At 37.2% G+C, this 27,474-nt stretch overlaps 1 protein-coding gene across 2 annotated transcripts in view; it reads left to right on the top strand.

Moving 5' to 3' along the window:
* GHR (growth hormone receptor) overlaps nt 1-19,167 on the top strand; it is a 119,282-nt gene extending 100,115 nt beyond the window's left edge. For both annotated transcript variants that reach the window (XM_014261823.2, XM_014261824.2), the window contains exons 4-10: nt 4,695-4,824; nt 5,831-5,991; nt 6,982-7,160; nt 10,586-10,757; nt 13,231-13,321; nt 16,028-16,097; nt 16,356-19,167. In XM_014261823.2, coding sequence (XP_014117298.1) covers nt 4,695-4,824; nt 5,831-5,991; nt 6,982-7,160; nt 10,586-10,757; nt 13,231-13,321; nt 16,028-16,097; nt 16,356-17,318 — 1,766 coding nt within the window. In that variant the 3' untranslated portion in view covers nt 17,319-19,167. The remainder of the gene's footprint in view (nt 1-4,694; nt 4,825-5,830; nt 5,992-6,981; nt 7,161-10,585; nt 10,758-13,230; nt 13,322-16,027; nt 16,098-16,355) is intronic.
* Nucleotides 19,168-27,474: the final 8,307 nt, after the last annotated feature.

Raw genomic sequence — 27,474 nt, 5'->3', positions numbered from 1 at the left:
CACTGACACCAAATGTGGTTCATTTTTCTGCCCAATTTAAACAAATTAGAATTTGCTGGTAGCATAGAAATCAATTATTAAATAACCCAACCTTTGATGAGCTTGGTGGATTCAGGAGCAGAACCTAATTGACAGAGCATTTACTGCCAAAGTACAAATTTGAGCTACAGGAAATAGCACTCCAGCACTTAACAGCTGTTTTCAGTGTTAAATGTAATGAATTCCCTTCTTTGTGTTTTCATTTCCACCTCTCTCTACTGCACTCTAGCAGTGACACATTGTATGTGCTTTGAGAATGGATTATATGAAGAGATGTGCTGTTGCATAATGTTTCATCTGTCACTGATTTGCATAATGGGACATGTTATTCTTCTGTGAGTTTAACTTTGCTGTAGGCTTGACTGGTACAGGAAGTTCTGATAATGGATAATTCCACATGAACCTTCTAAAATTCACAACCAGAAACAACTCCTTTTGTTCAGCAAAAGCGCAGCCCCTTCTATCATTTCCCATTTCGTTAGCTTGATTTTTATCAATCAGTCATATGCTCATTACTATTTCACCTACCAAAGTCCCACACTAGTAAGTGGGACGTTTCTGTACAATTTGTATATTCCTCTGCTGTTGTCCCTGCAGAAGTGCTAGAGGTCTGGTGGCAGTAAGACTTTATCCAAGATGGTGACAAACTGTTTTTCAACACCCCAGTTACACATTTCAGTTCTTTATTCTTTCACACTTACAGCTCCTTCTAAAGTTATATTTTATTAGAGGGACGTTTAAGGAAGTGGGGAGAAGGGGGAAGAAAAAAGGAAATTCAATCCGTAAAAGATTTAGCCTTCTGACACTTTATTCCATGTTTTTTCCTGTTGAAATGGCATACTTGATCAAGCCATTATCTTGAGTAAAGCAAGTGGTTTTATTAATGACAGTTTGACTGGAACTTACTGGATTAGATAGGAAACGAGCAAGTGTGCATCCATGCTTTGTTTTGCTCTTATTTGTTTTGCTCTTCTAGTCTGTTTAAAATCTTGGTTTGACAGCTTTTATTTTCAGTACCCTGCTGTCTAAATGCACCTAAATGTGTTCAGCTGAGCTACTGCTTATATTTATCTCATTCTGGGACAGTTTGTTCCAGAGATGGAGCTCACACAGCATCCTGCACAGTGCTGATAATTGACTTGTGTGGAAAACAAGGAATTCATGAGCTCTACCTCAGGAATGCCAAGCCCTACAAAAGTCAGTATGTTAAAGTTTTCTTCAGTCAGTCACTAAATCTGCAGTTTCAGAGGCTGGCAACTTGACACAGAAACTGGAAATGTTTATCATAAGATACTATTTCTTTCAAATACTCATAAAATTAAAATATATGTATTCATATAAACTGATTAACCAGGAATACTGAATCCCAAACAAGAATACTCCCAATTCAAAAACTCTTGAGTCTGTTGAAAGAACATCAATGAGAAAAGAATTAATACTCCTGTAATGATGAACTGGAAAAGAGAGACTTGGACACATTCCTCTGAAGTTAGGATGCAAGAGACCAAGTCTTAGTCTGTATTCTACATTGCTAATCCTCTCCATTGTAAATTATGCCATTCTGGTTGTGTTACGATCTGTTTTCCTAAGAGAGCTGGTACATCTGAAGATGTGCATAAAGCTGGTAAATTCCAGAGAATTGATTATTAAGACATTGTAGACCCTCTATCTAAGATGCTGTTGGACCTCTCAAAATCTAAGTGACATTTGATTCAATTCAGTTCATTTCACAATGTCAAAAAGTGACATTGAGACTTTATTTGCCCCTACAGATGAGAATATGTTCTGCATGTTCTTTAAATATTGTATGTTCTAGCTATAAATACAGCTATAAATACATCAACAGAAATACTCTAATTTAGGAGAGTTTTCCAATATATCATTTTCTCAAATTCTTAATGTGTTGCAGTAAAAATAACTAAATTTGCATATAGCTGAGGTTAGAAGCAGGAAAAGCCATAGCCTGTACTTCCTTGCACACTATCTGTTTATAGAAGAAGGGAGAGACACGTGTCTTCTTGATTATAGGTATTATGCAATTGAGGCAATTTTATTCATGTCTTTGAAGTAAAGGCAGAAGATTTAATTCATTTTTCTTGTTATGTTTTTAAACATTTTTCTTTGTTTTGCTTTTATATAATAATTTGATTTTCAGTTAAATAAGAATTGAAATTTGAAAGCTGGAACACTCACACTTTAAAAAAGTTAGAAATATAATACTGTTCTTGAATCTTTTATCCTGTTTTATTTTGGATTTATGTTATGATGATTTGCAGTTTCGTGATCATGTGCTGTTTCTAACAGAGACATCTACCACATGAAAAATGTTTGACAAATGATGTAAAACTGTGTAAAAACTCAAATCAAGGTCAATCCCAGAAGCATTTTGGAGTTTTGCCAAAGCTGTCAAACCATACTATACCAAAGCTGAATACCATACCAAAAAAGCCAGACACAATAGTAAAAATGTTCTGTTTAAATATTTTCTGTCAAAAGAACACTACAATATTTTTCCATTTGCAGCAACAGTTAATTTCAAAATGTGTTTCAGTTTTAAACTGAAACTTACTCAAAGCTGAGTGAAACAAAACTTGCTAGCTAAGAAAAAAAGCAGCTTTTTTAAATCTTTCCAATCACACTTCAGTTATTTTAGGGTGGCACGATGAATTCTTAATGCTTTGGGGAGGCAGGGGAGGGAAGGGCAGGGCAGAGAGGTTTAATCTAACCAGCTTTTGAAATCTGTTTGCTGACATGTGCTCAGGCCTTGTTCGTTGTCCAAAGCGTAAAATCAGACAATTTCATGGGATGAGCAAAACAGAAATTCATAATAATCATGTATTAGTTACTGCCTGATGTGGGTGCTTGGCAGTAATATAAAATATACAATTGAAAACCATTGAGCCCAAGAAATACAGATTGCTCAGGCATGGAGTGGCTGTGTCTGTCTGAGCCATAAATAAAGGAGTCAGCGTTCATGAATACCACAATATCCTCTTGCATAGCAGGAAGTTCATAGTGCTTGTGAATGACTGTATCTTAATACTTTCTCTGACTTTGAAGGTAAATATCTTGTATCAAGTATTATCACAGAATCACAGAATGGTTTGGGTGGGAAGGCACTTGTGAAGATCCTCTCATCCAACCCTCCTGAAATCATCCAGGATGGCTTCAACTAGACCAGGATGCTCAGAGCCCTGTCCAACCTCATCTTGGATGTTTCCTGGGTGGGGCACCCACCACCCCTCTGGGCAGGGTTTCACCACCCTGACACTTCTTCCTTATATCTTGTCTGAAATTCTGATAGTCACAGCTGTGATACTGCCAAAACATTTGCAAAGAACTTTGCACAAAGGGTCCAGTTGCATCATGTTATTCCCCTTTCAAGGATCATTTCACCACTTCTAAATACCTGACTAACATCTACATGTTAAGTGCATTTTGGAGAAATTTTCTTAAATAAATGATCATATTTCCCAGATAGTCTGTGAAGAGAGGTAGACACCTCCGTGTGTATTTGATCATCCTCTGAAAGCTTTCCAGGCCAAGTAGGGAACACTGGCAATTAGAACCTTCAAAATCAGGGAAAAGTTAAGGCTTTACTTGGGAAGCAGTGAGTCATACCTGCTTTTATATTTCTCACAAGGGTTGATGTGGCTGCTTTATTGTAGTCTTTTTATGACCTTTCATTGTTTCGGTTATGACAAATAATAGAAATTACGGATGTGGAAGTGGCATGTGGCATAACATGGCCATGCTTAGAAGTCCCCTTATGTCCTTCAGAACAAGGTTATAGGCTCACAGCATTGTGCACACAAACCTGAGCTCAGCTCAAGGCGGCTTCTGTCATGAGCAAGCATTGTGAAATGTCTCAGCTGGGTATGTGCTGTGGTGAGTCTTCTCACCTCACCTTCTTTAAAGCAAGTGCTAATTCAGGTGTATCTATACTGAACTAACCAAACTAGGGACAGCCAGCTGGTCCACAGGCAATGAGCCCTCTGTGCTCAACCTTGGTGCAGCCTCCCTGTGTGCAGTGCTGGGCCTTGCAGTTTTAGAGGATTTGAATGTCCTTGATTGCATCTTGAGGGAAACAAAGCTCTAAGAGGACTAGTGACAGGACACGTGGGAATGGTTCAAAACTACACCTGGCAGGGTTTGGACTAGACATTAGGATGAGTTTCTTTAAGTGGTCAAACTCTGGAAGAGGTGTCCCAGAGAGATGTTTGATGCCCCAAGTCTGCCAGTGTTTAAGAGATATTTGGACAGTGCCCTTAATAACAGGTTTTAAGCTTTGGTTAGCCCTAAAGTGGTCAGGTGGTCGGAGTGGATGATTGTTTTAGGTCTCTTCCATCTGAAACAGACTTTTCTATTCAGTTACAGCTGTAGGGCTGGCAGATCCCTATGCCGAGTGTCAGGCTGTGATACTGTCAATTCTACATGGTACAAAAGAGAGCATGACGCATCTTTCAAATTTGGCTTCTCTAGTCATCTACATGTATGCACATAAGAATTTAAATCTTGCCTCTTTGTACATAAGGAATTGGAAGACAATTTAATTATTCATTAAAGGTGCTGAGTTTCATTTTAACGACAGGTTAGCCTGGGGTTTGGATTTGTTTAATGTGTATCCTTCTGTCCCCTGCTTTTTTTTTTGACAGACCTTTTGCAGTGGCCACAAATCAGCAAATGCAGATCACCTGAAATGGAGACATTTTCATGTTTTTGGACTGCTGGAAATTTTTATAACCTCACTGTTCCAAGAATACTACAGCTATTGTACAAAAAGAGGTAATAAAAACTGAAACAGGAAAAGAGAGTAGTAATTTAATTTGCCATGCTTGTTAGGTTGTTAATTTTTTTCTGTGATATGAGCTGTACTGTTTTCAAGGGTATAAAACCATGGTTTAAGTACATTTTTTCCGATGTCAGAATTTATTGGTAATTATTAAGTAATTTGCAGGAATGAGCATTATCCGATAGATAATTTGGGTCCAGGTTGCAGAATCCAAACCTGAACATTATGTGGCTTGGGTAAGGATTTTTTAGTATGCAGCTTCAGTTTATTCTTTATTCCTTATATGTGTGCACAGATGTGGAGGTTGGATACAGCCTCTTTCAAATTTTTGTTAAAGTTTTATGAACTCCCCATTGATCAATTGCTGTGATAAAGTCTGAATGTACAGGTCCAGGGGAAAAGGCTGCTCTGATACTGGGATAATATTTCATTGAGTCAATTATGATTCAGCTGCACTTTATGGTTTTTTAACTTTCAGGTTGCTACAATGATTAGCCTGAAAAAGGACATAGACATTACCAGTAATGGCTATTAAGGAAATAGGCTTTTTGTTCACAGGAACAGGAAGATGTGAACTTCTTGTTCTAATGAACAGGGTTTTGATCTTTTTGAGCTACAGATGCTTTTTGATGATGGTAACGATATATTTGCATAGCAGACTTAAACCTAAAGACAAGGCTGGCATTCTTAGTCACTCTGAGACATCTCTGAAATCATAGGATCATAGAATAACAGAATCATAAAATGGTTTGGGTTAGAAGGTGCCTTAAAATTTAACTATTTTCTAGGCCACTAAGAGCACGTGAGTACCTAAACTCAGTTATGCAGGTTTCTTCAATAGTGGTTTCATTGTAAATCACCATCAATTTTGACATGTTTTGATCCCTTTCATAAGTTTTACAACTTATCAGCACTATGTCTCATAACATCTGTAATTTGTACTTTGTAAGGTCTATAAATCTCTCTCTCACAAATACTGCATTTTTGTTGTCATTCTAGTAATGAGGAAGACTGGAAAGAATGCCCTGATTATATCACTTCAGGACAAAATAGCTGTTACTTCAACGCCTCCTACACCTCTGTGTGGACACCATACTGTGTTCAGCTTGCCAGTAAAAATGAAGTATATGATAAAAAATGTTTCAGTGTTGATGAAATAGGTATGATTACATAATGTATCTTATCTCTATAAGCTTTTGTATTACTTAGGCTGTATTGCGTCTTTTAAAAGTTACTACCTAAAATATATGATATATAGAAAGGGGTTTGATTTTGTTGCACTGTAATGTGATCCACACCAGAAAATACTGTCCAGATTGAGAGAAAGCTTAAAACATAAAAGCAAATATGTAATTTCTTTTTCTAAATATCAGTGGTCTCTCAAATGTGTGCATGCTGAAGTGAGCTTGTCTTTGCTGTCACTTTGAGTCCTTTCTAATGAATGCTGTGTCTCCTTGTACAGCAAAGTTGGCATTAAAACTTAGATTTTGAAAAACTGTGGAAGCCAAACACTATTTCATTCCTGAATCTGAACTGTAATCTAAAGGATGGGATTTGTATTTATGGCAATATGAATTGTGACTTCCTAGGACTTTATAGATGTTATTGCTTGTTGATAGTGGTAGTGTACCACCATTAACTACATATCCAGATAATGTATTCCTACAGGTGATTAGAATACCCAATGCTCTTTTTTATTCAGCTGAGCAAATTTAGATCAATTTTTCGAATACCAAAATTTTTCAGTGTACTTCTATATTAGCAACTAAGTACTTGTCTATCTGCATTACTCCAATTATTGTTTTTATTTCTGGTCAGTGCTCTAGATTTAAATTTTGATGGATAATTTGTTTAATCTAGTGTTTTTTAATCTGCTATTTATAAATATACTTCAATAGGGAATACATTCTTAATCTTCTTTCTTAGTTGCTTGTGTAAGTTTTGTGCAGAACATGTCTACTGCCAATTGGCAGGGTGCCTTCTTGTTACCAAACTTGCAATAACTTTTCCATTGCAATATATTCGATTTTAATCAGAAAATACATGGTTAATATAGTTTTTAAGTCCTGAAATAATGTATCAGTGTGTAGTGAGAATGGTCATTTCACATTGAAAACTGGCTGTTTATTCCAAATACTCTGTTTAAACAGTACTACCTGATCCCCCTGTCCACCTTAACTGGACTCTGCTAAATACTAGTCAGACTGGGATCCATGGGGATATCCAGGTAAGATGGGATCCACCACCAACAGCAGATGTTCGGAAGGGATGGATTACTCTGGAGTATGAATTGCAGTACAAAGAAGTTAATGAGACAAAATGGAAGGAGGTATGAAACAAATATTTATTATACATTAGACATAGTGCAGTGCAGGCTTGTTCTATCCCTAACAGTTTTGTACCACTATGAAAAGCATATTTGTAATTGCTGATTAGATGATACCTTAATTCTTAAACAATATGCCTGCTTTTTTTTCTGACATTTTCTAGCAAACACCTTTACTTTATGTGTCAAAATTGTTGACAAGCAGGATAAGGGAAACCCAAGAACACCTGTGTTAGATTAGTAGGTATAGGAAGAGTCAGTTATATACAAGTTTTTTCAAGGATAAAATATTTACGTATTGTTTTCTTAAGCTTCAACTATTTAAAAAGTGCATGGTGTTACAGCAGTTGGAAGAGGAATATTTTGTTTGGTACATATCACGTCAATCCAGATCCTCCAGAGTACCTGTAAAAATGAAAGAGAGAGCGAGAGAGAGCGAGAGAGAGCGAGAGGGAGCGAGGGGGGGAGGGAGGGAGGGAGGGAGGGAGGGAGGGAGGGAGGGAGGGAGGGAGGGAGGGAGGGAGGGAGGGAGGTGACTTTGAGTTACAACGTATTTTTTCTTTCCAAAAAATCTTTTTCAAAACTTTTCTTTTTGAAAATCACTTAGCTTCTCATGTAGTTAGTTTCTCTGTTACAGAGAATATATTCTACCTGTCTTACCTGAATGCACAGGGGAAATGCCAGTGTGTCATGGTGTATTTGCATATGGAGAGCTCTTCTTCTATGCAGTAAGAACATGATGTCAGAGAGAATACTTCTTTTGCTTTCTTATTAATATGCACTGAGTTAACTGGCAGTAAAAAAAACCCAGATAATACTGTTAAGAATTTGTAATACTGTTGCAAATTTGTCTTTGACTACAAAAGAAAAATTTAAATTATTTGAACATAGTCAGATTTGCCAATTGGAACGTACAAACAAAGGTTTGCTTGCCTTCACCTGTGAAAGACCTTGTCTCCCTGCTCACTTCTGGTCCTTCTCAGTGTTAGCATTTTATTTTTAGCCCAGTCCTTATTAATAAGTCTACAGCCAAACAGGCCTATAATGTCTGCAGTGCTTCTTTCCTAATAGTTCTCTGTCTTCCTATCTATACTAGTTTAAGCTATACTTAATATATTAGCCTCTATTTTAAAGACTATGAAATGTGTTAGGTTTAGGCAGTAAATCAATAATCTTTAAGAACCTGTTAATCTACAGATTTTCATAAGCAAGAATACAGGTATGTCTCTAAAAATGCACATTTTGATGGGTTTTTTTATGAGTTTCGGTATCAGTTGTATAAATACCCTAATAAAGCTTTGTTCTTGTTCAAGTACCATCAATAATCCCAGAATGCTTTGAGAATAGTTCTTCTCAGGAGAGCAAATATCTGAAGATCAGTGTTCTTTCAGAACACAGATAAGGAATTCCTGACTGCGATATTTGCCTCAAGAGACAAAGTATTACAGATTATGTTGGACATCAGCTGTGTATATTGTATGGTTTTGTAAGCCTTTAATCTTAGGAGCATAAACATGGCATAATTCACTGAGACACTATGATAGCAAAAAAGAGAAAATCTGATCAAAATCACGGTCTGGCCTAGGACAAGACATTTTCACTCTTTGGATTCCTTGCTACAAATGACTTGTCTAATGAGTCTTGAAGCACATTAAGATAGAAATTTATGGTTATATGCTGTCAAGTTAGACATGTCTAGTTTTTACTAGTTTTTTACACAAAGGATAATGCTTGACTGCTTAAATATACCATAATGTTTTGTACATATAACTAACAAAAAACCTAATTTATTGTACTTATTATTGTACTAAGTCCCCCCTTACTGAGACTTGTTTGTAATTTTTCTTTAAAATTTTGGGATGATGGATTGCTTTTTCATGCATAGCCTTTATTACTTTTCAATATATTTACTAATTGAAAATGAGTAACTTCTAAAGTGAAAGAAGATTAAACATTAATTAGTAAAGTGTTAAAACCGTAAGTTATAGTGATAAGAGGACCAAAATTATTTTCTGAGAAACGTTTTAAACCTAATAAAATCCACCCTGACATAATGGGTGTTCATGAGAGAGAGACAAATTATTAGTTACCTTTTATGATGTCTCTTTAATATGGCTTTTACAAATTCTGTTCATCTATTCACTTCATGCTGAACATTCCCCGCTCCTTACATTCTGCTCCATCCAGGAGTCTTTCATGAAGGCTCTTATTTAGTCTTCTTGGCTTTTTCCAAGTCATACCATTATTTGGGATGCATGTAAACTTATCTGTAAAACTTCAGTGAACTGTTTCTTTGTGGCTTAATGGCATGAGATAGGTATATATTGAATGTCCTTCCCAGTGCTTTCCAAATGGATATTCTTCACATGTTAGAAACATTGGTGATGTACAGCAATGGTTCTCCATAATCTTATGCTCAACTACTAGCAATAAAAAGCAGTCTGCCTCCTCCAAAATCAGAGTGGTTGGTTGTAGGAACACTGGAGTGTAGTGTCAGGGATCAGACAACTCCAGAGATCATACTTACCAGCAAATAGTGTCTCAAGTTAAGGTTATGCAGCTGTAGACATTATAGGACTGTATTGTTGAAGCTTCCTTCGAATTTCCAAAGGCTTCGGTTTGCCAGATATTTTAAGTCCTAGCCAGGATGGGTTTTTTCTGGTATCATCCTTGATTCTGAAATAGAAGTAGTGTATAATACCTGCCACATGGATTTCTATTTTGAGCACATTTTCCTTCTTTTTGTATACTTTTGTAGAGCTGTTGGAATTAAAATGCATATTCTTAGAGGTGTAATAGAAAAAGGCAGGAAATTTACCTATTATGACCTCCAGTGTGATTTCCTAAACAGTTTGATATTCAGCAGTATCTAAATATGTTTCAGCTAACACAGAAGTTTCAAAGATCAACAATCTGATGCCAGATCTCACACAGTATTATTTGGGGACCTATACATTGTTCTCCAAATAAAAACACTTGTAACATGCAATATGTTTGGTTATAACCATTAAATCCTTAGTGGAGATTGCAGTTGTTTTAGAACTCCCCCGTGTTATTTTAACAGATTTTTTGGCATTCTGCAGTCAGTAATGTTGTGTTACGACAGTAAAAAGTATTTACAACTTGAAAGATCAGTGAAAGATGTTCACACCACCTACTTATGGCATATAACTGCAGGGAGCTGCCTTACTTCACTGACTGTATCTACGGAGCTTGGATTCTCTGCTTTTAGTCCCCTTATCACAGAAATGCCTGATGACTACTACTAACCTGACAGTAAATGGTGTGAATGTTCTCTAAACTCTTCCTGTAGTATCCTTAAAATTCCCAGGAGTAAAAATGCCTTCATGTTTTTATTTCTGAAATCAAGCAGCAGTGTAAAGTTTCCAGTACAACTCAAATAAATCACAGTCCTTCTGTCTTTACAGTTGAAACCCAGGCTCTCAACAGTGGTTCCATTGTACTCTCTGAAGATGGCAAGAGATTATGAGATACGAATCCGATCAAGACAACGAACTTCTGAAAAATTCGGGGAGTTTAGTGAAATCCTCTATGTATCATTTTCTCAAATAGGCATTGTATGTGATCACTGCACAGAAGGTAAATAAGGAAAGTGTTTTTATATTTCTTGTCTTTTCGGTGATGGCGTGGAGGGAGGTTTCAACCATGTTATAGGATAGAATACATAGGTAATCCAGCCTACTACATGAGAACCATTTGGGGAGATTGAGTGTTCAAGTTCCATACACAAGTTCAGAAGTAAACTCAGCAAAACTGTTACACAGCTCATCAGAGAGCAAAAATACAAATAGCTTAAAAAAATAACTGCTGTTGCACATATCATAGAATCTAAACCAGAATTAAATCTCATACCTCATCATCTAAAATGAGCACTTCAGTTGGAAAGAGAAGAATTGTGATTTCTTGTAATACTATTGGTTAAGTTTTTTTCCAGAATTCTGTGCTTTTCTAATTATCCTGGTGTACTATCAAGGGCAGTGAGTGTTTTTCTCATTCTTGTTTATGACTGGCACTCATTTTAAAGTGCTGTTAAAAACAGAAGAAGAAGCAGCCATTGAGAATCACATTTTTTCTTATGAAGGAATGAGACAGTGCCTTTTCCAGAAGTGTTCTTAGGTCTGAACTACTAAATTAAGTCTTCAAAGTAATTTTAACAAGCTGCTTCACATCATTTTCCAGGGTATTAATGAAGGTGTTACATAAAACAGCCTGTAACTCTTATCTTTCAAAATCTTGCTAGATCCTCCTTTTTAGCTCTTCCTATTATTAGTTCTCATTTTTAATTTATAGGAACAGTTAATGTTCTGTATATGTGGTATTTTTTTATTAACCCCATTCAGATTAAGTGGTCAAGGTTTTCATATGAATGAAATTGAAATACTAGGAAAATCTGTGGCCATCCTACAGCCAGTTTTCTTCGGTCACTGCAACTCAGATTCTCCAAGGTGGTCCAAATCCACAAACCTCACACAGCAGCAGAGAGCTAATTTGATTGAAAATTTATTATTGCTTCTTTTGTATATCACTTTCAGGAACACAGAATTAAACTTTAGTTACATTTCATGTATTAATAATTTAAAGTCTTCTAATGGAATGTTCTAACTTCTTGAAGGAGCTGGACATTTGCTGATCTCTCTGACGTGACAATGAGTTACTAAAATAGAGACCTGTTTAACACAGACATATCTATATAGGATTTTATTGATGCATGAAAGCATGTCTGGTAAAATCTGAGCTGGGAACACAGGGCTCAAACTTGTACGTGAACTTCTTGTTTTTTCTCTGAAAAGTCATTTATGATCATATATAGAGTTCTAACGCTTTCTGTCCAGTGTTCCTTGGCCCAAAAATATAGGAGTGAAATCTTTGTAGGAAATTTAAAATTATGAAAAAAAATGAGAAAAACCTAAGACTACAGCTAGAAAAAAAATCCTCTCTGCTTTGTAATTTAAAAGGTCATATTAAGAATAATGAAATTGCTAGTATTTAAGATAATATTATCTCATTTATCAGTATGGTTCTTCATTTCTACTAAATTGCATTTCTCATTTAATTTCTAAATTCTTTGTAGCCACATGCAAGGTAAATAAAAGAGGCTTTTATTTCAGTTGATTCAGTTGGTACACAACATAATTAATGTCCAGCCTTTAGAAAGAGAAGTAGTATGTTTTTTGACACCACCATATTTTAGTTTTTGTGAGAGAAAAATAGTTTGCTTGTGATTTTCTGTGTTATTAGTAATGTTCTCTCAGCTTGGATGAACAAGTAGTAGCATGGTCTGTGGCATTCTATGCCCTCAGGACTACTTATATCATGTTCCAAGCAGGCAGAATGTTCCTCATGGCTGGTTTTGCTATAGACATTATCTTTATTAAGATCTTGTTTAGATTTATGAAATCAGTCTGATTTAGCAAGGAGTCTCAGTGGACCTGTACGTGCATGGAAACTGCTGAGACCAAAAGCTGCCATGGATTAGGAATGATGCTTCCCAGTTCAGTGCTGCGACTGAGACTCTCCCAAACCACACCCCACTCAGTCCCCCCTTCCCCTTTCTGCTCCAGTGGGAAGGAGTTGAGAACTGATGACACAAAAAGTGAATATCACAAGTTGAGATACGAACAGTTTACTGGAAATGGCAATGAGATAAGAAAACAAACAGTAAAAGCAACAGTATTAATAGCAAAAGTATACAAAAGAGAGGGTGGTTCACACCCTCTGAGTGAGAGATGCTCACTGCAGAGACAACAAGCAGCAATGCCACCACTTTTTTTCAGCCAGAAGTCACACCCTTCTTCTTGGAAACCAGGGAGTCCCTTTGTCCTCCCCTGGCAGTGACATGAGGTGGTATCGGAGAACCTCCAAGTGCTGTCCAGAACTAGAACAAAAGCACATTTTTATTTCTGCTGAACACAGAACTTTCACATTTAAGTAACAAAAGTTTTCATCAGTTTTTACCACTTTGGAATCCTCAGGTGGTAAAAGACTAGGTTGAAATTAAAGATGTGACAGTGATGGAGATTCCTGCTTATATGTTCATGTTTTGTTGTTTCAGAAGTTGAGTTTCCATGGTTCTTAGTTGTTGTCTTTGGAGTGTGTGGGCTGGCTGTAACAGTGATCTCAATCATGCTGTCTAAACAACCAAGGTAGAGACTTTTTATTTGTTGGATTTTATGTACCTGTAGCTTAAAAAAAAATAAATATTTTTCAATTATTTCAAATTTGGGGGACTAGGAACCATTCTGGACATTTTTGTCCATTCTTGTAAACTACATATAACTGGAATTAGTATGTATGGGGCCTTCAGCAAGGGAAATCTGATTATGTTTATCTTCCTCTTTGACTGCAATACATTTTATTCAGCAGAATTTACATGATTGATCTACTTAGGCTTTGAATGGGGCTTGTTTTTTAGTTCACTCAAATTTTGTTCATACTATTTTTTATTCACATGCTGTTCAAAAGTTTCATACAAACCTATGTCTATGTATTTGATTTTGTTCTTAGACCATTCCACTAAACTCTGCTCCACTAAACTTTCCTTGAAGCCAAGGAAAGAGCTTGAGTCATAGGGGAATATTTGGTCTCTGTGAATAAATTGCTCCTGTATACAACAGGAATAAAATGAAACAATTTTGAATTGCATTGTTTGTAAAAATGACAAAATTGTGTCATATACAAAAATGAAAGAATGAAACATACATAAAATGACAGGTCTTAAAATTAATTAATCCCCTAATATGTGTTTCCAGGAATAAGTTTTGACAGAATTCAACTTGGATGTCATATAAGTTCTGTTGTACACTATGGAGCAACACCATGGTCAAGACCCAGTGCACACACACATGTTGTCAGTGGTGTATATACACTTTGAAAGTGAACACTGAGTAGTTTTGCACCTTATGTTTCATTTCACATATTGCAATTAAAACAATATGGTGCATCTGGAGCAGATCTGAAAAAATATTTTTTCATTAAGCAGTAGTCTTATATTTAAGCAAGCTCCATGGTTTGACAGGGTTTAAATTCAGGAAGCCATTTTCTGCAATAGCATCCCAATCCCAGATTTAAAGGCAAGGCTCCTGATAAAATTCATGACAAAAGCCTGATGTGTCAGAATGGAGCAATGTGCATGTGGCACCAGGAGCTAAGGTCAGCACACTAAACAAGGGGTGGCATAGTCTCAGAAAATCCTGAGATCTGGAGCATATTTCTGATCAGAGTTTATAAATACCTTCCATGCTAATCATGAATGCTGGAAGAAGCTTTTCTCCACTGAGGACCTCCACGTGGAAAGTCTTTCTGGACTGTGGGTTTACGCCCTTTCCTTCAAACTGGACCATGTAGTGGTCCAGAATGGCAATGTATTCTGCAGAGAACCAGCCTGCATAGGTTTTCCATAATGCAAAATGTCCAGGCTTGGTTTCCTCCTGATTCTGAAAGATACCAATTCATATTTTCCTCAGTTCTGATCTCACAGGCTCTGAACGAGTCTCTCTAGGACAGATGCCATAGGTTTAGGTCATTATGAAAGCTTGAATAATGCTAGGCTAAGAAAAGAGCAGAGTATAGTTCTCCCTCCCTAATGTCTTCTCCAGGCAGTGAGTGGTAAAATTCTTTGTTTCATTAGAAGCAATGCTTAGTCCTGTCAGAATACCTGGTTTGTGGATTCAACTGTAAAGCACAAGTCCTAACCCTGATAGCCCAACCAGTTCACACTGCCTCCCCAGGGATTAAGTGGAAAGTTACTGGATTTCTGGCTCTCATTAGGCTTGTTGGGCAGAACACTGAGGATCTGCTCAAAACCAGAAACATATGAGGAATTTTGATATGCCATGGTTAAGCCAAAGGTGCCTAAATTTCTCTCTAAGCACTCTTTAAGACTTCTATGACCCTCTCTGGACCTCACCAAGGTCACTAAAAACGCCGAAAAACTAATATTTGGATTTGTATCTACCATCTACTGTTTTCTTAATTTCTGCAGTTAACCTAGTATAAAGAGAAATTTGAATTTTCCTTTTCTTTATCTGTTGGCAAAAGAAGCAGGGAGGTAAAATGGAAGAGATTGGCATGACCAGCTACTGTTGGATTATTATCAAGGGAAAATCATCCTTCTATTAGAATTGGGGGGGCAGAGGGGGTGGTTTGGTTTGGAGAGTTTTTTGGTCCCCTAAAAAATTAGGAATGCACTTTATGAAGGATTAGAATAATATGTATTTCCACAGCCTGCAAATGCCCAAGCAAGTTTCTAGACCTTTCTCTACAAGTGTAAATGCCTGCCTTAATTATATATTACTTGCTGCACCAATAATTCAAAAAGCAGAACTGTCATAGAGATGGCAAAATACTAGCCTAAATTTTTGCAGATGTTTTTCATTTTTATTTAATAGTTCTAGAGTAATTCACTCTTTCCATCAATTCCCATTCTTTGTTCCCCTATTTAAATTTATTGGGCACATGCAAGGCTAATGTGTCCCTGAAAAAATTTTGGAAAAGTCACCACATACTGAGGTTTGTATCAGGTTCCATTGAAAAGTATGTAAAAAGGGAATCTATTGACAGAGCTCTAGGAATCTATTCTCTTTCTATACAGCATTGACTTGTCAAAGACCAGACTCCAAAATGGATTTCCACATAAATTTAAGTGATTTCAAAAAGGAACCTTGCAGGAAAGTTATTTCTTAATTTGCCATGAGAGAAAACGTTACTTCTTTTTCTTAGGAGTATTTGAAATGTCAGTTTCAAACATTTAGGTTTTGAAGTAATTAAACATAAATGCAATGTAAAGCCTGTCTTTTAAATTCCTCAAAAAAGACAACTGTAAATCAAAAGCCTCTTTTTTTTTTTTCCAGGATAAAAATGCTTATTTTTCCTCCTGTGCCAGTTCCAAAGATTAAAGGGATTGACCCAGATCTTTTGAAGGTAATATTGAACTCCAAAATCTATGCTGAGAATCTTTGCAGTAGTAGCAGATGACAACTGTTGTCCCAGGCAGAAAAATTTTGTAGAAGAAAATTCTGACATTTGGGGAATTGCCATAGAATTAGTTTGCATTAAATAATTTTGAATCCCTTTGTAATTATTACATAACTACAGTCATCTTTACATAAGTTAATATCATAAAAAGCACAAGCACTTGTATTAATGCCTTTATAAAATCCTTTTTTATTTGCTTTGTAGAAAGGAAAGCTAGATGAAGTGAATTCCATCTTAGCCTGCCATGACAACTACAAGACACAGCTATACAGCGATGACTTGTGGGTTGAGTTTATTGAGCTGGATATAGAAGACCCTGATGAAAAGAACAGAGCCTCAGACACTGACAGGCTCCTGAGTGAAGATCATCTGAAATCTCACGGTTGCTTGGGAGCAAAGGATGATGATTCTGGACGGGCCAGTTGTTGTGAACCAGATATTCCAGAGACAGACTTCAGTGCAAGTGACACGTGTGATGCCACCTCTGATAGCGATCAGTTCAAAAAGGCTACTGAAAAAGAAGAGGATCTCTTGTGCCTTGACAGACAAGATAAAGACGAGTCACTTCCAAACCTGGCCAACACAGACCCACAACGCCAGCATAGGAATACTCAGTCTGAAAACAGCCACCTGTGGGCACCCTTTGGAGACAGCGATGCGTCACCCCGTCCGTCAGTCCATACCCAGATAAGCAACCAGAATTCACTGACAAGTACAGACTTCTATGCTCAAGTGAGTGATATCACTCCAGCAGGCAGGGTTGTACTATCACCAGGGCAGAAATCCAAGTTGGGGAGAGCACAGCGCGAAAGCTGCACAGAACAAAACTTCACCATGGACAACACCTATTTCTGTGAGGCAGATGTGAAAAAATGCATTGCTGTGACTTCCCACGAAGAGAATGAGCCACGTGTTCCGGAACAAGGCTATAATGAAGATGGCTACTTCACCACAGAGAGCCTTACCACTACTGTTGCCAATCTTGGAGCTTCGATAGCATCACCCCCAAGTTCAGAGTTGCCTGTCGCAGACTATACATCAATCCACATCGTTCAGTCTCCACAAGGCCTTGTGCTCAACGCGACCGCACTGCCGGTGCCAGACAAGGAATTCAACGTGTCTTGTGGCTATGTGAGCACAGACCAGCTGAACAAAATCATGCCATAGCTCTTCATTGATTTGGTGTGTGTAGTGTTTCACAGCAGAGAGTCAGTTTGGGGCTTGTATGCTGAAACCAAAATGAAGTCTAAAAGTTTTTTCTGGTTCCTATAATTTTATCTGAAATGTTGCAGCCTAAAATATACATCAAAATATTCCTATTGTGTTCTGTAAATATTATCTATGAATTTGTCTTGAGGCTGTTTTGTCTTGTTCTTGTGGGTGTTGATTTTTGTGAAATTAAGCCTTGAAATTGCTGTTTAATGTACAGTAAATTGTGCATTTTGATAAAGTTAAAAATCAGGTGGTTTAAAGTGTAAGAATTTAGAAAAAACTGCTGTTGGCAGAGATCTTTATATCAATAATTGGGAACTGATCATATAGGTGAAAACACAAAAATACCTTGACTAAGTCTATTTTGATTTATATAAATTGGTAAAATATATTTTAATACTTTGGTCATAAAACCATAAATGTTTTCTATTACACTAAATACTGTACAGTTAAATACAGTTCAATTATAGTGACCCATTTAAATGATGTAATTGCTGCAGTCCTAAAAAGGAGTTTTGGGGTTTTTAAAATTTTGTTCACAGCTAAAAGAAAAAATAGATTTTTACAGAGCCATTTTATATCTCAAAAAAAACCTGTAGAAAAAATAAAAAATATTGTAGGAACTTAAAAGTAACTGATTCTATTACTTTCTTGCGGTAACTAGTTTAGAAATAAACATGCAATTTAAAGTTCTGTGTAAAATTTTAAAATATCCAGCATACTTGGGCAAATTATTATGTTCTTCATCAGATTCTAGTTAATGCTAATAATAATAATAATAATACACTTTTTTATGTAAAATCTTGTTGACCACAGTATTAAACACTGTGCAACTAAACTTTCACTGAAAATTTTTGAGGACATGTGAATAAGCTCTGATAACTTAGCAGCATAGTATCTTCATATTTGACCAACTTCTGAAGTTCCTTCCAGAGCCAAAGGTATCACTACATTTATTAGTCTGTGCCACATAAAGTCTTTATAAAACAAATTACTTAAGGACTTCAGAAGTTAGCCAGCAGTTAATTTTTAAAGATATAACAGGATTAAAATACTTCAGTGGAACAAGGGGATCAAGTGCAGTATTGTTCAAACGTGGTTTTTGTTTTTGCAGCCTAACAGCATCTCCTCTGACTGTGTTAGGCGGACTTTCAGAAGGAAAGGTGGGGAAGCTCTCTGTTCTTGCATATGTTAAGAACCTGATAGAGCTTTGCAATTAACAGTTATTATAAACTGTTTCAGGAGTTACCTTCCTAGGCCATGGTTTCATCACAGCAGGGTTCTTCTCAGAAAGCAAATAGGAACATTCATTTCTTTACTCTGACCTGAACAGAAGTGTATGATATGCAGCAAATTCGGGTCTTGCTTATGTCTCCAACAGAACTGATGCTCTATTTGTGACCAAGTGCTACACAACTGGGCCCAACTACTGGGTGGGATTTTTAAGTTTAGCACGTACTTTATGGTAAATGTGCATTAGATATTCTGCTAATTTGCTGCTATAATTTTCTAACAGCTACATTATTTAGTTTCATATAAAATTTCATAGATGATAGACACTAATGCAAGTAATGCCTATGTGTGTGTTTGAAAGAAGTTTCTTACTCTGTTTCTATTGCCAAAAATAGTTAAATACCTCAGTCAAACTCAGAATGTCATTTTGGTACTTACTGGTCACACAAGCCATGATATGCCGGTCAGAAAACGTGTCTTTCAGTCTCTATTTAACTTTCTCTATGTTAGTGTTTGTTTGTCTTTCTCAAAGTTTAATAAATAAAAAAGTCTTTCATTTGTCTGGACACAATGTGTTTTTTTGCAGATAATTAATTTTTTTAATGGAAAATAGATATTTTATTAGGAGAAATCAAATATTTCTTGTAGAATAAAGCATAAACCGACTTTTCTTAGAACAGAAACAATGCCTTATGGATCAGTGTTTTCACTAATGCATTTGTGAGATTATGGAGAGATAAGACATACTGTACCCAGAGCTGGCCAAGACATGTTACCAGTTTAGCTGGCCCATTTATGTGCTGCCTGAACATCCTGTGATTGACAGGCTAGTCCCCAGCCTGTACTGGTGCATGGGTTTCTTCCTCCCCAGCTGCAGGACCCTGCATTTGCCTTTGTTGAACTTCATTAGGTTCTTCTCCACTCAACTCTCCAGCCTGTCCAGGTATCACACAGGCTCCTGGTGTATCAACCACTCCTCTCAGTCCTGTGCCATCTGCCAGCTTGTTCCTTCATCCAGGTCACTGACCAATAAGCTGAACAAGACTGGACCCAGTACTGACCCCTGGGGAACACCACAGGCCTCCAACTGCACTCTGCACTGCTGATCACAGCCCTCTGAGCTCTGCCAGTCAGTTCTCAACCCACCCCATTGTCCACTCATCAACCTGTGCTTCCTGAGCTTCCTGTGAGGATGTTACAGGAGATAGAATTAAAAAGCCTTGCCAAAATCCAGGCAGACAACATCCACTGCTTTCCCCTCATCTACCCAGCTAAGCATTACATAATAGAAGGCTTTTTTATTCCCTATGCTGCATGCATTGGCCTACAAGCATTCCAGGGAGTAAGTGGGCACGGCAGTCTCACAGGAGGGTTGGAGGAGAATTATCACAAACACACACACGCATACGCACACGCACACGCACCTGCCTTGAGGTGACTGACCTTCTGGTTCTTACCTTTGAAGGCATCTAGGGAACATTAACCACTGCTGTGGTTGGCCTGGTCTATTTCCTAATGCAGTGGTGTGAGTGTTGCCATGTTGAATCCCACCCCAAAGTCCTTCACTTTAAAGCCCATCTCAAACACATTGGCCAGCCTGCATGTAAACTGCCTGCATGTGTTCCCTTCCTTAGAATGACACTTTGTTCATAGATTACCTGGCAGAATCAGCAAGAAGCCACCTTGGTTTGGAAAAGTTTGAATTTGAGCCTCTTTTTATTCGTCAAAGACAATGTAAATTTCCAAGGCTTAGTGTTACAAGAAACTGAAAAAAGCATCTATACCAGTTTCCACTAAGATAAATAATTTTGTCAAACATAATGACTTACACTACTATTCTTTACTACTTAGGGTGAAATATTTTTTCTGACTTACGATACAGGAAGTGAAATCAGCAGATTATGAGAGCTGTTCAGTCTGAATGAAAATTAACATTATCAAAGGTATATTTTCTATTTTAAAATGGAGTATTAAAGAACAGTTGAGTGCTCTTTAGACCTGCCATAATTTTAGAAATGCTTCAATTTAATGATGATAGTCTCTGCTGGGAACAATTTACTGTCATATACAGTTTAGTATATATAATAACATATGCATCATCTTAGTTATAAGAATGAGAAGTAATTCTCTGGTTCATAGAGAAACTTCAAACCATATGACTTTAGCCACAGGCATCTTTCTTTCCTGCATTGAGATTTGCTAGCTGTAGGGCCCATTACCAGACACAAAACAGGAGTGCCTGATGCACACTACCTGATCTGAGAAGAGAAGGGAGAAAATGTTTGGAGCCTGATACTATTTTTATTAAAGAAGAAATGCAAACTTGCGTGGTGGGAAAACATGAAAGCACTACAGAATCTTAGTTTTGCAATAGCAATTTTTCAGCTTAACACAGAATATCTATTTCACCAAGATGGTGAAATTGGTAAGAATTTATCTTTTATCATCAATTGACTTTGAGGAGGTACGAGTGGATATAGTTCTCTCATGGAACTGACTCTGTCTAAATGTAATTTAACAGTACAAATTCCTCTCTCTGACTAATCATTATTAATTGCATACACAGTCAGTGCTTTAACTGCCATGGAAACCATGCCCTCAGGCCACACAGAAGCAAGATGTAATCCAAATCCATTTCTGTTATTAGTATACTACTTAAACAGTATGGCATAACTGTATTGAGCAAGTGCTTCCTTATCTTCTCTAATTAGGGCTATTAGAGTAGGAAACATTCAGAAGTAGAAGAGAAACTACCAGTGGTGTCAGAGAAACAGGCATAGCAGAACAGCTGCCAGCAGTCACATGGTACGCAGATGCAGTTACTAAAATCGATGCATCTAGTAAACTAGCATGCTGTTTGAAAGGCTTAATTTTTATCACTACAGTTTTTGGTATTTCTCTTGCATAATATAAGCTGCTTTATACTAATATATGAAAATTAGCTGAATAATGATACATTAGCTTCCTGAATTTAGTCTGAGTAAGCAGATCATCACACATCGTGTGGTAATTTGTAAGAGAATAGGTGAACTCCCCTCTCAACACTGGATGAAATAAGTCTGCAGAAGGCTAAGTGGGAGTAAGACCAAAGTTGAAGAGCTTATGTTTTACAGCTTTCTATAGCTTCCCATTACAATGCTACAAATGATGCTTCCACTACTGTCCCTGGTCTGCTTTTAAGCTCGTACTGAAGGAAGTGAAATCTTTCCATAACAGTTAGCTGAGACTTAGACATGCCAGGAATGTGATTTGTCTTTTGTTAGTGTTTTTTATATATTTTTATATATTATTTCCCTTGAATATGAAACCTTTACAATATTATACTAGAAAGACATAAACTATAGAACAAGAATGCAGTGTCAGTTAACTTCCTCATACTAAAACTTTTCAGATCTATTTCCCAGCTATCTGTGTAGCATGTACAGTGCTACAGTCTCAGGTTACAGAGGAAATACCAACCTTGCCCTTCTGAATGAAAAACTCCTTCAGGAACTAAGTCTTTGAGCCAGCTAAATGTACATTCCTTGAATAGTAAGGCTCAGGCTTGGAAATTTACTAAAGACAACATGATTCCTAGCTAAAACTGTGCTACCAAATGAGTAGCTCCAACCCTTCTTCAACAGACATCTGAGCACACTGGGGTTGTTACCCAGAGATCATTATAAGCATCCTATCTTCCACCTGTGGTGTAGCTGTGTGGGGTTCCTTAAACCAAATTTTTAGCTGTGTGGTAGAATTCTTTCTCTCTCACAGCATATTTTTGGTGGAGTAAGAAGGATTTTCTAGTGCCCTGAAATGCCATGAAAATTTTGAGTGACGTCCTCTGAGCCAAACTACTGCTGGAACAATGTGCCACTCTGGACAAGTTCCTGTGTTAACTGCAATTAGATTTGTAAACCTAATGTGTTTGAAGATGTGAAATTTTACTCTGTTGAGTTCATACACTTTGTGGTCACAGTCAAATACCAAGAACAGACTAGCCAAAGAATGACCTATTTTATGAAAAGTTCCAGGGACACATGGTCTCTTGCCTTTATAGTATAAATAATGGCAAAGTTGTGTCACTTTCTTTTGAATGTGGTTAGTATTAATTAGCTGATCTTCACCAATCACCAATCAATTACAACAACCTTCTGAATTTACTTTATTGAGGAAGGTATTAAATGACTATTTAGAAGCAAAATGTATGCTTTCAGCTTGGCACTGAAATTGAGCACTGTCAGAAATAGAAATACAATAGACAAGTGTCTTTACAAGTTTTCCTGATTCCACAGGGAATGATGTAGTAAATTATCCACAAGGCACAAGTATTCCTTTCTCACAAGACTGCCTGCAGCTGTTTAACTTCTATAGGAGAAGGAGTAATAACCAATGGAGAAAAAAGTAAAACAAAGAAAATATCATCTAAATGGACAGCTTCCAATAGGATCAATAAGACAAGATTTGATAATCACTGGAAAATGTATTCACTAACAAAACATCCTTTGGTGTACTGTTAGAACATGGTGCTAACAACACTGAGATCGTAGGTTTTATCCCTGTATCAGGCATTCACTTTAGAGTTGGTTATCCTTCTGGGTCCCCTCCAGCTCAGAATATTCTGTGACTTCAGAGAAATGTATATCAGATAATATGCTCCTTGTCAGATGTTTGCATGGTTTAAACATTCACTACCACCCTGGTTTTTTAGGTGTACAAGAAAACTAGGTCAAAAGTTCAGCACTATTTTAAAACTCCAAGAGATCCAGAATTATAAATAAATTGTAAGATTATAATTGTTATATTTGTGCTTAAAATTGAAATTATAATGGTTTGACCCATCAGCATTCAACAGAAAGATAAATCCAATGTCGATGGGAAACTACAGGAATGCATGTGAGATTACTTAGAAAGCCAGGAAGCAACACAATTACTTCTCTTGAGTTCATTCTCCTTTCTCTATTATTCTTGATCTCTGATGACTAGATTCATCAGTCATCTTTGTCATATCCTATTTAAAGTTAATAGAATATCTGTTAAATTCTTCCAAGAAAAGACTGGGAGGTTTTGTAGCTTGCACCATGTCTTGCAGGACAGAATTTTGACATGATTGGAATGCTGACATGCATGCAGTATAAATAGTAAACAGTAATTTGAAAACTGAAAATCTTCTGAAAATAAAATTGTACTAATGACTTCAAGATTTTCAGCCAAATCAAGAATCTGGTTTTGCATAATTACATTCTTTCTGGAAGTGGTTCCAAATGGATGCCATTGATACACTCTAATGAAGAATACTTGACAACTGAAGAACTCAGGGCACAAGAATAACTGACTATAGATAGACAGTCTCTTCCCTGTAGCATAGATTAAACTTTTGTTTTAATGTAGTTAAATTATTTAGTCTAGGTATTTGATTTCTGTTCTGCCATAGATATATACATATCCAGAGAAGCTGTGGATGTCGACCCCTGCAAGTCTTTAGGGCCAGGATGGATGGAGTTGTGAGCAACCCAGCAAAAAGCATCACTGCCCACACCAGGGGGTTGGAACTACACAACCTTTAAGGCCCCTTCCAACCCAGGCCATTCTATGATTCTGTGATCTATGAAAAAAACATCTGTGTCAGAAAAAGAAAAACAAGCTGTGCTAGAAATTAAAGCTTTCCCTCCTGCTCGAAACTTTTAAAACAAAAGCGTTGTTTTGACCAGCTAAATGACTGCAAAGGTCTCAGACTCTAATGATATATGAGGGGCTTTTTCATTTTGTGAACAGTACATACCAGTCTACACAACAAAGCAGTGGAACAGGCTACCTTAATTCCATATGGCTAAGTATTTTATTATGAGTTATGCTGCAGAAGAATGCAGGCTATTCCAGACAAAGACTTGCAGACAGCAAGATACAATGAGCTAGTTTTCCACTAGCTCCACTTGGGAAGTTATTTCTCAAGGCAAAACAAAGCCATTTTACAGTGAGCATGTAGTACAGCTCACACAGAAGATTGTGTGGGATTTCACAGATTCACTGAATGATACACATTTTAGGAGATATTTGCCATCCATTTACCTAGTGTTTACTGTTTTGTTTGTTTTTTTAGTTCATACTGCAACACAGAACATTCCTGTTAAAATTGCAAGGTATGGGATTCATATGAGGAATATTAGAAATTTACTCTTTACCAGTCTCTTGTTACAAAAAAATTAAACATTTATTTTGATACATACCATAATCACAAATGCTAAATCACAAATGCTAAACAATTTTGTTTTTCAACTACTGAAGCTATAAACCAAAGATTAGGTCATCCTTTGACAAGCAAAAGACACAAGAACAGAGGAAAAAAATACTTTGTGAACAGAAATTTCTGTTCTGTTTCTAAATAACAGCTAAAACACATGCTGAAAGTAAGTGAATTTTTTTTTTTTCACCTTAAGAATCCCACCCCAATATTTAGGTAACAAACATGAACAACTTTTTTCCCTGAGGTGATTTTAATGGCTACAGATACTGTTTTAGCAGGTATATTTGCTCATACACACACACACTCACACACACACACACTCACACACACACACACATATATTTATTTATTTGTTTATTTATTTCTATATTTATCTATTTAAATGTGTTCTACTATATTACCGTACTTTAATAATGTGGTGGGTTGACTCTGGCTTCATGGGCAGGTACCTACCAAAGCTGCTCTACCACTCCCCTCTCCAGCTGGACAGGGGAGAAAAAAGTATAACAAAGGGTTCATGAGTTGAAATAAAAACAGAGGGAGGTCACTCATCAATAATCACAGGCAAAACAGACTTAACTTGGGGCAAATAGATTGAATTTATTACAAATCAGAAACAGGGCTGGATAACAAGAAATAAAACAAATCTTAAAAATGCTTTCCACTCACACCTCCCTCCTTTCCCAGCTCTACTTCCTCCCCACCAGCAGTGCAAGGAGACAGGTATGGGGGTTATGGTCACTTCACCACATGTTCCTGCTGCTGCTCAGGAAGAAGAGTCCTTCCCCTGCTTCAGTGTGGGGTCCCTCCTGCAGGAGACTGCTCTCCATCAGCTTCTCCAGTGTCAGTCCTTCTCATGAGCTGCAGTTCTTCATGAACTGCTCCAGCATGAGTCTTTTCCCATGGGGTGCAGTCCTTCAAGAACAGCTGGCTCCAGCATGGGTCCCTCACAGGGTAACTAATCCTACTAGCAAACCTGTGACAGCATGACAAAAGCGTGCTCCAGCATGGATTTCCCACAGGGTCACAGCCTCCCTTTGGGCATCCATCTGCTCTGGCATTGACCTGCATGGGCTGCAGGGGCACAGCTGCCTCACCAGGATCTCAGCATGGGCTGCAGGGGAATCTCTGCTCCAGTGCCTGAAGCACCTCCTGCCCCTCCTTCTCACTAACCTTGGTTTCTGCAGAGCTGTTCCTCTCACATATTCTCACTCCTCCCTTCTCTGAGCACCATTACAACTGCACAGTAACTTCTTCTCCTTTTTAAATACAGTATCACAGAGGTGGTTCTACTGTCCCTGATGGGATTTGCCTTGGCCAGCAGTGAGTCTGTCTTGGAACCAGCTGGCACTGGCTCTGCCAGACATGGGGAAAGCTTCTGGCAGTATCTCAAAGAAGCCACTCTGGTAGCTCTCCCCACTCTTCCCCTGTTACCACAACTTGGCCATGCAAACCAAATACAAATAAACATGTATTTTTATGTATTTTCTGTATATTTCTGCTTTCATTCTTTGGACAAATATAAACATTTTGGAGAACGCAACAGAAATGGGTATTTCTACACCTGACAGCTTTCATCTCCTAAACCAGAAGAACATATCCTTTCATCAAAAGGATGATGTTAAAAAAAAAGTCAAACAGTACACTGATGTCCAAGATGCATGAGGGTACAAATTATACTCCCATCTTATTAAGCTCTACTGTAATCTGACACTAAAGTCAATGTGATACTCTGCTAAACACTGGGATGAGTGTTCTGACAGTCCAGAGCAGGTATGCTCTTCCTTCCATGTGTTCTTCAGAAAAAGACAACTAATAATTTTGTAAACTGCATTGAATCTTGCAAAGCTTAACCCTGTGAAGGAATCTGACACACCCATTTGAGATGGCTTGGGTTGTACAGAAGGCTATTGAAGACCATCAAAATGGCAGAAAGATCATTAAAACTCTGCTCAAGCCTAACCATGAGATTTTAAATGTACAGAAATGATGCTGTTTGTGAGAAACAGAATATGAAACAATGTCTTATCACAGGTCTTTGGTGCAGCAGTTTATTTTACAGGAATGCTTGCAATGGCAATAAAAGGCATCAGTGTTTTCCCTTTGTGTTATAAACTCTGTAGGTTGCAGTGTGCATCATCAGCTACCTGCTGCTTTCCTGCCTAATACAGTGGATGTCAAACATTTTTTCAATGACCATCAGACTCTTGAACCATCTTGCATGAGAAATTACTACCCTATAAAAGGACAAAAATATTAGAATGAACTCTAAATGAAATACAGATAAAAATCTCATCTTTCAGAGATGTGATTTGCAATGTTAAACTGCTTAATTCAGCAGCAATATTTTAAAAGCTGAAAAAAAGAATATTTACTGACTGTTAAACCTTTTACAGGCTAAATGTTCTATCCCTGGCTTATAGACTTCATTCCATGTCTTTCTGTGTCAAAATCTCAAACATTTTTCCCTCAATGTTTATTTTCTGCATTTTCCCCCAGAGTGTTCATAGTAATCACTATGAGGTGATTCCCAGAGGTCAAACGACATATTTATATATGGGTCTTTTAGCACAGCATTATTACATATATAATATGTGGACACTGGGTAACATTTTTGTCTAATCATAAGAATTAGATGTCAGTCTTCACTTCCTG

The sequence above is a fragment of the Pseudopodoces humilis genome, chromosome 4, assembly GCF_049639895.1.
Source record: "Pseudopodoces humilis isolate 2021_Gansu_Grassland_sample_001 chromosome 4, ASM4963989v1, whole genome shotgun sequence".
Classification (NCBI taxonomy): domain Eukaryota; kingdom Metazoa; phylum Chordata; class Aves; order Passeriformes; family Paridae; genus Pseudopodoces; species Pseudopodoces humilis.
Note: the sequence above shows the minus strand (reverse complement) of the source record. Positions and strands in the feature narration are given on the sequence as shown.